This window comes from Podarcis bocagei (genome assembly GCF_964188305.1).
Source record: "Podarcis bocagei genome assembly, chromosome: 4".
Lineage (NCBI taxonomy): Eukaryota > Metazoa > Chordata > Lepidosauria > Squamata > Lacertidae > Podarcis > Podarcis bocagei.
In genome coordinates this window covers 66,706,259-66,721,202 of record NC_138128.1, presented here as the reverse complement: position 1 = coordinate 66,721,202, position 14,944 = coordinate 66,706,259, and the positions used below count along the sequence as shown (strand labels likewise).

The following is a 14,944-nucleotide window of genomic DNA, read 5'->3' as shown; positions in this document are numbered from 1 at the left end:
GTTCTTTTGCTTAGTGTGTTTTGGCAGTGTGAGAGGTTGCAGAGCCCAGAGCATGGTTGGTTGCATTCAGTTGATTACAGTGAGTTTTGCTTGTGTGTGTGAGGTTGTAAGGGGTTGTTCAGTGAAGTTAGCCATATTGATTTGTATGCTATTGGGGGGTTTATGTTGTCTTGCTGGGCTGTATATGTAATAAAAGGGAGCCATACCGAGGTGAAAGCATCTTCTTTTGTTTGTCCCCGTGTTAGTGTCAGTTTGTTGATTGGGAAACTGCCCTACTAGAAAAGCTAAACAGTTTGGTTCCAGTGGTCCATGTTCACTCCTGACAGATCCCACCAGTGTCTAGTTATGACATTCCTAGCGGCTGAGAGTAAGTGGCTTATGAGTTCTTCGTAATGTGAGTGTGCATTGTTGCCTTGGAAGAAGTTTAATAGGGCCAGTTCTAGAGTTGCTTCTAGTACCGGTTTTGTTATTTTCCAGGTTTCTTGTGGGACTTGATGTCCAAAAGGTTTGGATTTGGGGGCATTCCCATCACACGTGGAGGTATTTGCCTGTAGTGATACAATCTCTCCAGCATTTATTTGAGGTTCCTTGGCGTATCAGCACCAGCTTCCGAGGTGTTAGGTACCATTTATAAAGAGTGGTTTAGACCATTGGGTAGGATTTTGCAACCTATACCATGTTCCCATTAGTCTTTGATTTTGGTGAGGGATTTTGTCGGGTCTTGGAATAGTATTTTGTATATTGTGTATACCATCACCTTGCTGTCTCCCTCTCTTGTCAACAGAAGTTTCTCAAAGGTGGTCAGAGGCCTAGCGGCTGCTGCTTTGATTACTGAGTTATTTAAGACGATGTGTTGCTGGTGATGAGTCAGCCAGAGTATTTGGGTGTCCCCTAGTTTTATCTTATACTTCTTGTGTTGGTATGGGTTTGCCATTGTTGTGGCAGTATAAGCCTTTGGCTTGCCAAGTTTCTGTTCGGGAGCTTTGGGCTGCGTGGTGGGTCAGGAGAATTAGTGGGGATGGGGGTTGGACTGTTCACCTGCTTTTTCCTTCTGTGCTTCAAGTGTGAACCTGCTTAGCATTGTGGGAATTTTCTTTAGTTTTTTTCGACGGAATGGGCACACTGTGGTGGGGAACTTGGAGCTTACTCCTGGTTTTTTCTATGAGAAGGTAAATGAGTGTTACTGTGGCATTTTTAAAGTGTGGTAATCAAAACATCATCATTTTCTTGGCTAAGAGATGGATGACCTGCTTACAGCAGGGATGGGAGACAAATGTTACCTGTCCAGGCCTCTTTGCCTGCCTGGAGGGAGGATAGAGATGGCTGGGTTAAGAAACTTGCTCACTGTAGAAACACAGAAGTCACATTAGTTGTTCTGCCCACCCCTGGCATGTGGGGACCGATCAACACAATTGCAATCTAGAGTCTTGCCTCTGGAGGGCACTATGTACATACAGCTGTGTTGTTGTTTTTTGCTGTGCCAGTAAGGCATTTATTTTCTGTTTATAACAAATGATTCCTCTACCAAGCCCTATGACTAAACATAAACAAACAATAGTCTTTTCTGGATTTAAGTCCTGACCTTCCTGCCCCCTTAGCTAATTTTTAAAAACTTTTGGAGTTAAATTGGCTTTCCTTAATGTTAGCTTCCTACTGGCTGCATCTTTGAGGTGAAGGGGCCTTGTGGGGATTAGAGGTGAATGGCTACATTTTGCAAGCCATGAGTATTAAGCTTTGTAGAACATCCAATCTGATTATGACTCTGCATTCCATTCAGGTTCAAATTGTTTTTCAGCATTTTGCTTTGAACTTCAGTTAATTGAACAGGCTCTTTTCTTGATTTACTCTCACAATATGATCCTGGTGAACAGCAGGTGTGTTGATGTAGGTTCCACAAAGCCTGTTTTTGAACAGTTTAAAATTTGTACTATCATTATCAAAAGACAGTCAAAACCAGTTACTATTTCAGTTCTTGCATGCTTTATATGGGTAGTATTAAATTGCTTTAATTGTATTATTAACAAAAGGAAGGGAAGTTACAGCCAGTGCTAACGGCCTTATAAAAACAACAAAAGCCCATGGTTTTGCAAACATATACAAATCTTTACAAATACTTTTATGTAAACAGAGATTGCAAGGTTTATACTGAAAATGAACACACTAGTATGCTTTAGGTTTAAATTTCTTAAATAAGGCTGCCAGCTATGGCAAGAGTGAATATATATTTGACGTTAACAATTCATATAGAAAAAACTTCAAGCTGTTAATTTCTCTCAAAACACCTTTATAATAGTGAATTGATAGTGAACATACAGATTATGTTTCCTGAATGTACTTCTCATTATAATGCTTATCTTCTCTAAACAGAGATACACATATAATTTTCTGTAAAGCAAGGCATGATAAATACATTATACAGTGGCACATACCTTAGAATATTAAAATAAATAATCATTTTTTAAAAAAACAAAAACTAGAATAAATTGCATGAAGAAATGTTGCTCCTAATCAGTATCACTATTAAAATAGGTATACTTACAGCTGTACACTGACAAATCATAACTTTTATATTCACCGTACTGAAATCTATGAATTACAATGTACTTTTTATCTGCCTACAACCACCTAAAAGTGTGTTTAGAAGCTGCTTTTAAAAAGTGCATTATTGTTATGTAACACACTACAGAACATCCTCAACTTTCATTTTCCCTTAAGATGCCTAATTAAATTATTTTTTTCTAAAAAGGCAGATTTCTGCTTGCAATGGACAATATAAGGTGCTTACTTTCCCTCTTGTCCAAAGGTAGTGAATATGAAGACAAAAGGAGGAACAGTCTCCAATGATTCCAGGGTATTCTTCCAAAGCCTCAAAAATATAACTTCCTTCACTGTTCACAGACTTGGCTCTTGCCAGCAGAAGCAGCAACTAGACGGCACCTGCACTGGTAGCAGAGATTCAGCTGGGCCAGCCAGTTCCTTAGCAGTGACTTGCTCCACTGTACGAAGGTTTGTCTCTTATTTAGACACGTTCCAGTTACACCCCCTATCTCCTCCCAAAGCAAGACTGCGCAAAGAAGCTGAGGGAGTGAATCCATCGTCCTTTTCTATCAACTTCACTGCAGCTTTTGTCTCTTGTATTTAAGGCCTTTGTAATTTCCTAGAATCAGGAGGAAATGCAGAGAGGTTTAAATACATTTTTTAAAAAGATTTTGAGCAATCACTTAAATACTGCTGCCATATGTTGAATGAACAAAATCTAGCAAAAGGCAAGTACTGAGGTTCTATTGCTTAAATTTCTCCCCTTAAGTGGGAAGCTCTTACGCTGTTGTCATTAAATTACCGTATTTTTCGCTCCATAGGGCGCACCTAGTTTTTAGGGGGGGGGGGGGAGAGAAAAAAAAAATTATTTCCCCCCCAGCCCCAAAGAGCAAAGAAGCCAAGACAGCGAGCGGGATCCATCCCCCTGGCTGTCTTGGCTGCTTCTTTAGCCGCGGGGCTGGGGCGGGGGAAGTCCGAGCTTCCCCAACCCCAGCCCCCAGAATGGGTCCGGGAGCGGCGGCGAGGTTGCGTGCAACCTCGCCTTCGGTCCCAGAGCTTGCTGCTATCAGCAAGCCTTCTGAGCCCAGCAGGAACTCCCGCCGCGCTCCGAAGGCTTGCGGATAGCTGCCTGAAGCCTGGAGAGCGAGAGGGGTCGGTGAGCACTGACCCCTCTCGCTCTCCAGGCTTCAGCGAAAGCCTGCATTCGCCCCATAGGGTGCACACACATTTCCCCTTCATTTTTGGAGGGGGAAAGTGTGTCCTACAGAGCGAAAAATACGGTAGTTCAGAAAATAGCATTTCCTTGGAATTACTGATTAACAGGAGAACCTCTCATAGATTTCATATCTGATTGCCCCATTTTAATGTCACATTAAAGATAGCCTAACATGATGGTTTAGTGTGAATAATGCACACTGCTCAAAAGTTCCCAACTCTGCATCTTCCAAACCTAGGTTCACAATTGTTGCTTGTTTGGAGGAAATAAACCACAAGCCTGTGTTTGAAGAAGGCAGCCTGGCTTGCTTTATTCACCAAGCACCAGAAGGGGGGGGGGAGTGCCATGGGAACTTCGAAGCAGCCTGCATCAGCACAGCTTGTTCACAATAAACCATCTTTCAGCTCCTCTACAAGTAAACCTAGTAAACTGCATTGGTGGTACAAGATGCTACTGTTACAGGTGTAGGAAACTCACCAACCATGGTGACCTGCACAGTAAAGTTCCTGTGACAATCACAACTACACAGGCAGATCTGTCCTTGAACCAGAAGCACTTGCTCAACGGAAAGTATCTTGATCCCATGCAACAAATTAGAAGCAAGCACACGTAGACTGCTCGTCTGGAAAAGCCGTTTTTGGGGATTATGCTCAGCTGGGAGCGTGAGAAGTTGCCATCTGGATGCATCCTAAATTTAACTTGATGGCAATAAAAGTCTACCAGTTTTTTCCCTTCTCTCTCACAGGGTATCTAGCTGGAACAGCAAAAATGAAAGGGAAATCTGTGTTATCACTTAATTTGTTAACTAAACCATTCCCCTACTTCATCACTGATTATAAAAGACAAGGCTATTTTAAGGAAGGCTTCTCAGCATTTTAAAAAAAATTATCAGGAGTTTATTACTTGGGTAATTGCAAGCTTAGCAATGCTTATGTAGTTTAAATTGGTATATAAGTACACTATGTTATTTAGATCACTGCCAACATGTCCTACCTGAATACAAATCTCTGGAGGTTATTCCATCGTGTCGCTGTAAGTCAAACTGCATGCAGTCTTGTCATCTTTACTTTGCAGACCCTCTGAAGACGTTTGTAGAGATGTGGTTATAAAGCCCCTGTACTGCTTACTTGATTTAGTTAATTTCTTAAACTCATTAGCAAATGAAATACCTTTTCTTTTATCATCTCGGCCTGCCTATGAAAAGAAAAAGCCAGGGAACCAAAATAACCAAGTTGCAAAAACATTGTCAGTGTTAGCTGGGCTTGTGGGGTGAACAGTTCTGCACAAAAGAACAGTTCCATGTCAATCCTCTATTATATCATTTATGGCAGGAAAATGTCATCACATGGTGACTTTGCCCTACCTCCCCCCCCTTCCTTCCATAGTGAAACTTTCTCATGGGTAAACTTCCACAGAATGAGATGAATATTCAACTACATCCTGAAGAATTGAATTGCCTTCAGTTCTAACAAATATCTTGATAATCCAAAGCTATTAAATGCCAATTTAAAGGATTTGCTATGAATCTTCTGCCCAAAGAATGAATATAAACTCCTTTTGCCATTTTTGCTAGAGATGGTAGTATGTTCATTTTCTAATTTGCAGAGCTTTATAGAACAGCAAAGTTTATACAAATTTAGTGGAACAATTTACTTACTTGGACTTGTTCTTTAAGCTTAAGGATAAATTTTCCAGCTCCCTTCCACCTGTTTTGAGCTTGAAACACACACTCTTGGTCGGCAAGGATCCTCCGAGACATTTTGGGTGTAGAAGACTTCTTGTTTGCTGCCTCCTTTGTCACTTCCTCCAAGAGAACATAATCACTTGGGTTGGGGTGGTTCAGAATACTGTAGGAATACTTAGCCTTGCATAAAGTCTGTTAAAAGAAAATTAAAATGCAAAGCCAAATGCTATTTAGTTACCATTCACTTCTAAGGCAGATCTCACCTTGCACAAACAGAAGGGATAAATCATTCATTTGCTGGATGTACATTTCGTCTAACCCATGGGTAGGCAAACGAAGGCCCAGAGGCCAGACTGAGAAGGAGATTGAGCCACATCCGGCCCCTGGGCTTTAGTTTGCCTACTAAGGATGCGGCCCAATCGCCTTCTCAGTCTGGCCCGTGGACGATCCGGGAATCAGCGTGTTTTTGTTTTTACATGAGTAGAATGTGTGCTTTTATTTAAAATGCAGCAGTTCAAAAGCATGTCAAAGTGCAAGTAGATAAATAGGTACCGCTCTGGCGGGAAGGTAAACGGCATTTCCGTGCGCTCCTCTGGTTCGCCAGAAGCGGCTTAGTCATGATGGCCACATGATCCGGAAGCTGTACGCCGGCTCCCTCAGCCAATAAAGCGAGATCAGCGCCGCAACCCCAGAGTCGGTCACAACTGGACTGGTCAGGGGTCCCTTTACCTTTTACTGGGTTATTTGTGGGGCATAGGAATTATTTTACCCCCCCAAAAAAAAAATAGTCCACCCCCCCCCCACAAGGTCTGAGGGACAGTGGACTGGCCCCCTGCTGAAAAGGTTTGCTGACCCCTGGTCTAACCTAAATCATTTACAGGCCAAAACACATTTAAAACCTAGTCCTGTGGGCAGAAGTGTGTTAGCAGTGACAGCCAGTAGGGACAATCCATCTTTTTGACATGATATTCTGCTGTTCTTTCTGCAAGAGACAGGTGTAACTCTCAGCAAGTGAGGGGAAAATGAATTAGGACATCCTACCTGTTGGATGACATCCTGGGCTGTACTGAAGCGAGATGCTTTGATGACTGTACGAGGTTGCTCTGGGGAAACGTCATGAACTTGAACAAAAAAGCTGTCATCCTCAGAGCTAGCAGTTGCATCATCTTTCTCCTCCAGAAAAAGATTTCTGTTGTTTAAGTTCTATAGAAAAACATCAAAAACATGCAAAAACCTGTTGCTTAAGGAAATGTGGAGGTAGCTTCTTTGAAAACTAAAATTGTGGTATTCGTTCCTTGTTTTCAGACTTAACGTGTTGTGAAAAAGCAAGAAGAATCAAGCTTTGATGGCAAGGGAATGGCAGTTGTGCACCTAGTTGCATGAGTACTAAAATAACTGGAGGGACTTTTCTCTTTCTTCCCAATTGTGTCACTGAAAAGCATACTCTTCTTCCCTGTGCTGTCCAAATGAGAAAATTCAGAAGGCCCATTGTTGTTTAAACACACCTGCACAGAGGGAGTGGTTTATGTGGGGTGGCCTGATCCTCACTGTAGTCTGCCTATGTTGCAATGGATCTTACTACACAACCAGTATGCCACCAGAAAGCATACCGTACTTTTTGCCCTATAGGACGCACTTTTCCCCCTCCAAAAATGAAGGGGAAATGTGTGTGCGTCCTATGGGGCGAATGCAGGCTTTCGCTGAAGCCTGGAGAGCGAGAGGGGTCGGTGCGCACCGACCCCTCTCGCTCTCCAGGCTTCAGGAAGCTCTGTGCAACCCTAGGGAGCCCGGCGGGAAGTCACGCCGGGCTCCTGAGGGCTGCGCAGAGCTGCCTGCATTTCGAAGCCTGGGGCGCGATGAAAAGCTCGCCCAGGCTTCGCGCAGCTCTCTGCAAGCCTGGGGAGACTGGCGCGACTTCCCGCCGGTCTCCCTAGGCGTGTGGATATCGGGCTGGGGTCGGGGGAAGCTCGGGCTTCCCCTGCACCTGGGGGGGGGGAAATATCTTTTTTTTCTTTATTCCCCCCCCCCAAAAAAAAACCTAGGTGCGTCCTACGGGGCGGGGCGCCCTGTGGGGCGAAAAATACGGTAATCAGCTGGGCAGTGGCATGTTGCGCTTGGGTTTCGGAGTGAAACCATCACAGGAATCTTTCATCACAAGCCAGAGTATAATCCAGGTCAGTTCAACTCCTATTGTCAACAGGCAAAAAACCCACTTTCTATCCATCAGTGTACGAGCAAATCTTTAGTATTGTCTAGGCCAGCAGAATACTCTACATCCTTACTAGTACTGTATCTAAATTTAGTAACATACACCTGCAGTAAGCCTTATTTCAGGGATGGAGAGCCTGTGGTTCCCCAGATATTGTCAGAATCCACCTCTCAACATCACTGGCCGTGCTGGGTGGGGCTACTGGGAGTTGGAGTCCAACATCATCTGGTGGGGGCCGCACAGGTTCCCCTTAGCTGAATCGATACATCTAGGATTCAGTATTGGTTAGTTTAGCAGGTTCATTGGTTCACAATGCTATTAAAATGTGTTTGGACGGCCAAACTGCATGACTTGTGGCTGATGTTTCACACCCTTGCCCTCTGCCTACACTCTCCAGTTCCTTATCCATCTCTCCTCATTATAGCACCTTAAAGGGTAATCAATTTCATTAAGACACATGGACTAGAATGCGCTTCACCAGAGCCATTATTAAAAAGGCACACAATATTTTCTCGAGCCCTCCACTAAACCAAGGTTAACAAAAGTCTGTGAGTTGCACTCATCCTGCCAAAGCTTCCAAGTCTACACAGATTGACACTGAAATTTGAGGATCTCTTCTTTTCACATTCCTTTTATAATTTGGATAAATCTCAGTTGTTTAATCAAGCTTTGATGGCACTTTGGGCACAATCCAGTCAAAATTCATCACGCCTAAGCACCAATGCTAGCACAAATACAGTGGTACCTCGGGTTAAGTACTTAATTCGTTCCGGAGGTCCATTCTTAACCTGAAACTGTTCTTAACCTGAAGACCACTTTAGCTAATGGGGACTCTTGCTGCTGCCACGCCGCCAGAGCACGATTTCTGTTCTCATCCTGAAGCAAAGTTCTTAACCTGAGTTACTATTTCTTTCTGGGTTAGCGGAGTCTGTAACCTGAAGCGTATGTAACCTGAAGCGTATGTGACCCGAGGTACCACTGTATGTGCAACTATTCACAGGGCTTTCCCCCCCCTGCTGCTGCTGATCCCTTTCTATACATTGTCTTTCCTAATTAAGCATACGTAAAGCTTACTGTATAGATCTACCTATAAATAAATAATGTAAAATAATTGCCCTTAGGATGAGTTCATGTATGTAAGTGTTTCAACAAGCCATCTTTTCAGTGGTGCGTTGTAAAAAAATAATAATACACCATTAAACACTGCTGGGCTTTTCTGTATTACTTCCTTTCCTAATGCTCTATGTCAACAAGAACAAGTTCCAGGAAGCCAAGCAATGAATATGTTCTTTTTGTCACCCTCTTGATACTATCAGCAAGCAATATATGTCAAGGCAAATAGACTCACTTCCTCGCGGGTTTTAAAGATAATTCTTCCGACGTAGCCTTCTTCTGGGAACCAGCTGTTCAAAAGCTGGACAATCTCTTCCTCGGGACTGAGCACTCTTTGGAATGGTGGCTTCCTGTACTCATTTCTTTCTTTAGATATAAAGCATTTCTCCTCCATCAAAAAATAGTCTGTGGGATACTGTCCAATACCTTTTGTAGTCGCCAAAATCTAAGCAAAAACATGTTAATAATTAGAATGGCAGAAGTTGCATGTTCAGTAAGCTGATTGTGTTGACAACAAAAAACCCTTTATGATCGATTTATCTTGTGTACAAAATATGCTTTTGCTGTATTGCTAGCCATTGAAAATGTCTTTCCTGGGGCTATGTACTATCTGGGTAGCTGACTATTTCAGCAGAGGCAACTGCTGTTTAATCTTATTTCTGTCCAGCTTGGCTTGCCAGACAGTTTATTCAAATTCCCAAGACAGTAGAGCATTTTCCCACTGCTGGAAAACAGCCTCCGCTGAGATAATCAGCTGGAGGTTTTTCCACTCATGAACTTAGCCCTTTTAACTTTTCTTCTGCATTTCAATGATGTTTGAGAAAAAGACATTATGCAGAAAAGCCTGGCCCCTATGACAAGGGCAACCAGCTTGGCCCATCGTTCAGAAAGCAGCCCCCTTCCTCCTTAATAGACATATTTCTAATACAGAACATGCTGTCCAAGCAAAACTTCATAATAATAACAGCAAAAGCTTTATGACTGTCAGTGCAATTCACTTTCAGCCTGTGCTTGTGGGATCTGGATCATTCTGTACCTGAAATGCTTTAGCTCCACTGTTTCAGCATTACAAATGTTTTTGGCAACAAACAAGCCTCTTTGCCTGCAAAGCTCCAGTAACTAAGGAAGTTAGGATAGGATCTGTGTTTGTCAGTAAGCTTTTGCATGTCTCCATATCAGTAAATTGGGCTTAGTTATTTTGGGGCTTAGGCTGCCCAAATCCAACAGAAATCTTAGGGAGCGAGTTACACAGCACATGGTTGGTTACTAAAGATTTGAGTCCTGAACATCTCAAAAGTGCAGGCTTACTTGATGCAGAAGCTGAGCTGCTGTGGTTCCTTGCCTTATCGTAAAAAGCGTGAAAGGTTCTGGTCCTGGAACTCCGTGTATAGTGACTTTGTACACTGCAGCTTCTCTCCTCTCTGCAGTACTGAACCGCTGTTTAAAATAAACATGCATCTTTAACACTTATTTACTATTTCATGATTTAACCAATGCAATAAGTAACAAGTTCATCCACCACAAACATGGCCACAGGATATCTGAAACATTAGGAAGAATAAGAAAGATAGCAAATGGATGCAGAAAACTTTGAGTTATGAAAAATGATCACAGATGGCCATTAGCTAGCTTCCTTGTGGTCTAATAGCCTGTCTTCGAATAATATCAATTTAAAGACACAGCCAGGAAAAGCTTGAGGGTAAGCCTCTGCGCCAAGCTTCTGAAACAATGTGCTGGACACAATGTACTACTGAATGGAGAAAGAGTGGGCAAAAGGAAGACCGAGATACACAACAGCTACTTTGATTTTGTCTATATAAATAAAATAAGCGATGACTCAGTAGCAGTAATAAAAATAAATGAGGGTGAACAAAGGACAGAACAGCTAAATAAACTTAATTAATTCAAATTAGTAGAGCTGAATAAATTTCTCATATCGATAACTCATGGAGAATAGGCAAGGTTCCAGGAGACAGGAGATAAACAAATAGAATTGTCTGCTTAACAGTAAGGGCTAGAGGAAAACAGACAGACCACAGTCATTGGAGTTTCTGTAAGAACTTGTGTCATGATCCAGACAAAGTTATGCTTAACTAAAGCCCATTGATTTCACCATTAGAATAAAAGAATATGCTGAACTCTTCAACTGAACTGAACTTATAAATGCTTTCCTTTGCTAGACTGCATTTCTCACTTCTTTTGCTGAAGAGGAAACATTGGGATTAAACAGAGCACACCTGCTATAGCTAGATTTCAGCCAGGGGTGTTGCAAAGAACATCCTTTTAAGAAAGCGCAGGATATGTGTGTGAACAAGAATATGGTCTTGTAGGCTGGACTAAACCCCATTCAGAAGACGGCTCACCATCATACTGCAGGTTCAGAGGTACCTTGTAGTGTTCCACAGGTCACAATGTCTGGTCCAGCTCTTTCATGTTTTCATTAACTTACTTGAATTAAAGTGGAGAATGAAGGCATGTTCCAACCTTGCAGATGTGCAAGTAAGGAAAACCAAAAGGGGATTCAGTGGCATAACAGCTGCTAGGAGTCAAGTAACTTTGGAGCTGTAGCTCCATAAAGGATAGCAACAGGGGAGGCACTTACAGACCTGGCAGTCTAGGCAACAATTAGTGCAATGCAGTGTGCAGATGATGGGTCAGTTCACAGAGGGAAGAGATGTCCATTTGGCTCGTGCCATTGCAAAACTGCATGTGTGTCTTTGCCCATAACTGAGCCCTTAACTATCAAGCAGACATCCTAATGAGTACAACTGTCCAACCTGACAACAGTGGAATCCACTGTTCTTTAAACATAAATTTCAAGTTAAGCTTACAAAGGTTTATTACACTCAACAGAATAAATAAATATGAAGCCTAAAGCTGAATATAAATACAGTGGTACCTCGGGTTAAGTACTTAATTCGTTCCAGAGGTCCGTTCTTAACCTGAAACTGTTCTTAACCTGAAGCACCACTTTAGCTAATGGGGCCTCCTGCTGCCGCCACGCCACCAGAGCACGATTTCTGTTCTCATCCAAAGTTCTTAACCTGAAGCACTATTTCTGGGTTAGTGGAGTGTGTAACCTGAAGTGTATGTAACCTGAAGCATATGTAACTCGAGGTACCACTGCATAACTGAAAAAAGGGGTGGCTGTACAGCTCTGGTTCCCCCACCATTGTTCCTGAACTGATCATCGCATCACAGAATTGTAGAGCTAGAGGGTATTCCCAGGAGGAGGAGTTTCCTCTGTGACTGACATTGAACCAGGCCCTCTCGAAAACAAGGAGGGGCTTCCTGACTGACGTAAAGACTGGCCAGGCAGACCACTGTAAATCCAGCTTCTGCTCCAAGCCATAAGAGCAGAAGGGAGCATGGGGGTGAGAAATGCAGCAAGTTCATTTCCATATCTTGTGGGTTTTGGACTTGCTTATCTGAATGATATCCTGCATTAAGATCTATTCCTATGCTTATACTATAGCTGTACAATTATATTCATCTCCTATGCTGCTGTCATCCTTCTGAAGAAGCACAGTACAGGTAGCATGTTGATTTATTATGATAGCTTTTACTCAATGGGTGCAACATTTTTGAACATTCAAAGACACATGGAAATTCAGCACTGTAGTCTGATTTACATGGACACTATTCCTCAGGAGATACTGCCCCCCCCCCGAGCATTCTCATTTTTCACAATGCAGGAACCAAAGCATCCTTTGCCTTCCTGGAAGAATCTTCTACATTGACCAGGAGAGCATGCTGACAAATCTATTAGAAATAAATTACCAAAGAAGCAGGCACCATGTTTCCAGAAGGATTCTCTTCCATTCTTCGGCTGTTAATAAACAAACTCGAGATTTCTAGTGCTTCATTGTGCAGGCTTCGTAGCTGCAGATGCCTGTATCCTTAAACAAGATAGTAACACAAAATTGGGAGGTGGGAGAATAAGCCAGTCAAATAGACTACATGTTCATAGGTTACGTACGTTGCAGAGACAAATGTAACAGTAGCCACTTAACTGTCCCTGAAGTGTAAGGATACTTGTCATTTCCTCTTTCATAAAATATCTATTGGCTACACTCCAGAGAAGCTCTGCGAGTAGACAAGGGCTTATGAGTGCATACCAGGACATTGCGCTATTTTGTTTTGAAACACAGCTCCCCAAGCCACATGGAGGGCTACTGTAGCAGTTCCTGTGAGAACTCAAGTAGCATATAGGGGCCTGCTTCCTGGAATGTACTATCAACCTGCTCAAAACAAGCTGTATTAGGTGGGCGAAAAACTGAAATATATTAGCACAGGTTTTCTGGTCTAATAAAAATTGTTTTGAGTGATTTACCTTCATAAGACATTTGCCCCCTTACATTACAGAAGCACCAAGGTATTTCAAATGGCCATTGCAATCGATGCTGCTTCACTGAAAATTTTGAGCTGGATACCAGCTTATATACATATTTATTTGGACATGCTAAAACTTGCCTAAAGATTGCACAAATATTGTAGACACCTGCCTGTGCTGTAGAGGGTCCACTTGCACAAAGGTCTGGTGAAAGATGACAAGCGGCAGCTGTTAGGATATTTTGGAACTAATTGCCTGTTAGCTAAGATTTCAACACACTTACTGAGGTTCAGCATGTTCTGTCTATACACATACACCAACAGGTGTAATACCAGAAAAGCCTGGAGTCTGAGAAGTCCATTCACAAACACACCGTGTCCCTCCTAAAACACTAGTGCTGAAGGTCTCTTTTTTAAACAATACACTTCTGCTGAAGCAGGGGTGTGGGTTCATTTCCTTAACCATCTGTTAGAACCTCAGGGCAGCGCATACAAATAATAGTTAAAACAGTACATTTAATAAAAGTAATTTACAACCTCAATCAATGCTTTCGACTATCATCTTAGAGCAGTAAAACATAGCGCTAGTGTATCTGACCTAGAAACAATTAGGCTTTCCTGAAGGTCTGAGCTAAGGTATGTGTCTTGAGACTTACAGAAACACATTGGAAAACCATAATAGATCCCGGCACCTCTCTTTCTGAGGTGTAGGCAATTATTAAGAAAACAAAACCCAACATAATTTTTTAAACATCATACATTAAGATGCTTAGAAAGTTGAGTTAATTTTTAATCTGTTTTAGTATTTTTACTTTTGCATGTTTTAAAGTACCGTATTTTTTGCACCATAACACTCACTTTTTTCCTCCTAAAAAGTAAGGGAAAATGTCTGTGCGTGTTATGGAGGGAATGCCTACTGGTGGCATGCCTACGGATTTTCCTCCTCTAAAAACTATGTGCGTGTTATGGTCGGGTGCGTCTTATAGAGCGAAAAATACGGTACTGGCTATGATCCCCCCCCCTCATTTTCTTGTTTTGTCCTTTTGTAAACTGCTTTGAAGGTTTTTTTTTACAATCAACCCATATATAAATTTTATGAAATAAATGATTTAAATAAGAGTCAGTTTTAGCAAGTTGTGCATGCATGCAGCCAAAGCAGCCCCTGCTTCACCCCTCCCTCCCTAAAGCGAGGAAACAAAACACGAGAGCAGCTGGGTAAGCATTATATATGATCCAGCACTTGTTGGGTTGCTTCTATCAAACAAACTATGAACTATGAGCGGGATATCAAGAACAAACCTGGGTTTCTGACTGTGGTTTGCTTGCGGAAAAAACAAACCACACACATTGGTTCGCACATAAGCAAGTCACTCAGTGGTTTGTTTCCCCGCTGCAGGAAGGGAGGAGCAAAGGAGGGAGTGCTGCAGTTAACAGTTACTCAGATGGTGCACACACTAATTTTCCTAACCACAATGTGTGGTCAGCCCTACATGCAAAAATGTTTGTTGTGTATCACAGCCCTAAGTACTCAGCAGCTCCGTCTGGGCCCTGCATACAAACTTCAATTTACCTCTTTTTAAAGCCTTCAGCGGAATGATTCTTTGAGCCATCACAGCTGAAGAATTGTTTTCAACAACTGCAAAACGAAGGAAGACTAGGTCTTCAAAGTGAATCCGGAAAAGGAACTGTTCATTCCACATGGGGTTGAGAGTATTGCGATGAATGGGCTTAGTGCGGAAATGGCAGCTATCCAGCGGAATCCCAAGCACATCCACTTCAATGCAGGGGCTTCCTGTGCTGTTGCTAGGACAAACATTCTGTCCAGACACAATCTGGAAAACAAAGGCCCAGA

General features: G+C 42.4%; 1 protein-coding gene across 3 annotated transcripts in view; it reads right to left on the bottom strand.

Annotated features, from left to right (window-relative positions):
• Positions 1–1,963: 1,963 nt before the first annotated feature.
• The window catches only part of PLCE1 (phospholipase C epsilon 1), a 135,140-nt gene continuing 122,159 nt past the window's right edge, over positions 1,964–14,944 (bottom strand). For all 3 annotated transcript variants that reach the window (XM_081189545.1, XM_081189544.1, XM_081189546.1), the window contains 8 exons: positions 14,663–14,924; positions 12,541–12,659; positions 10,069–10,197; positions 8,996–9,205; positions 6,480–6,641; positions 5,412–5,630; positions 4,748–4,948; positions 1,964–3,157 (listed from right to left, as the gene is read on the bottom strand). In XM_081189545.1, the coding sequence (XP_081045671.1) occupies positions 4,769–4,948; positions 5,412–5,630; positions 6,480–6,641; positions 8,996–9,205; positions 10,069–10,197; positions 12,541–12,659; positions 14,663–14,924 (1,281 nt within the window). In that variant the 3' untranslated portion in view covers positions 1,964–3,157; positions 4,748–4,768. The remainder of the gene's footprint in view (positions 3,158–4,747; positions 4,949–5,411; positions 5,631–6,479; positions 6,642–8,995; positions 9,206–10,068; positions 10,198–12,540; positions 12,660–14,662; positions 14,925–14,944) is intronic.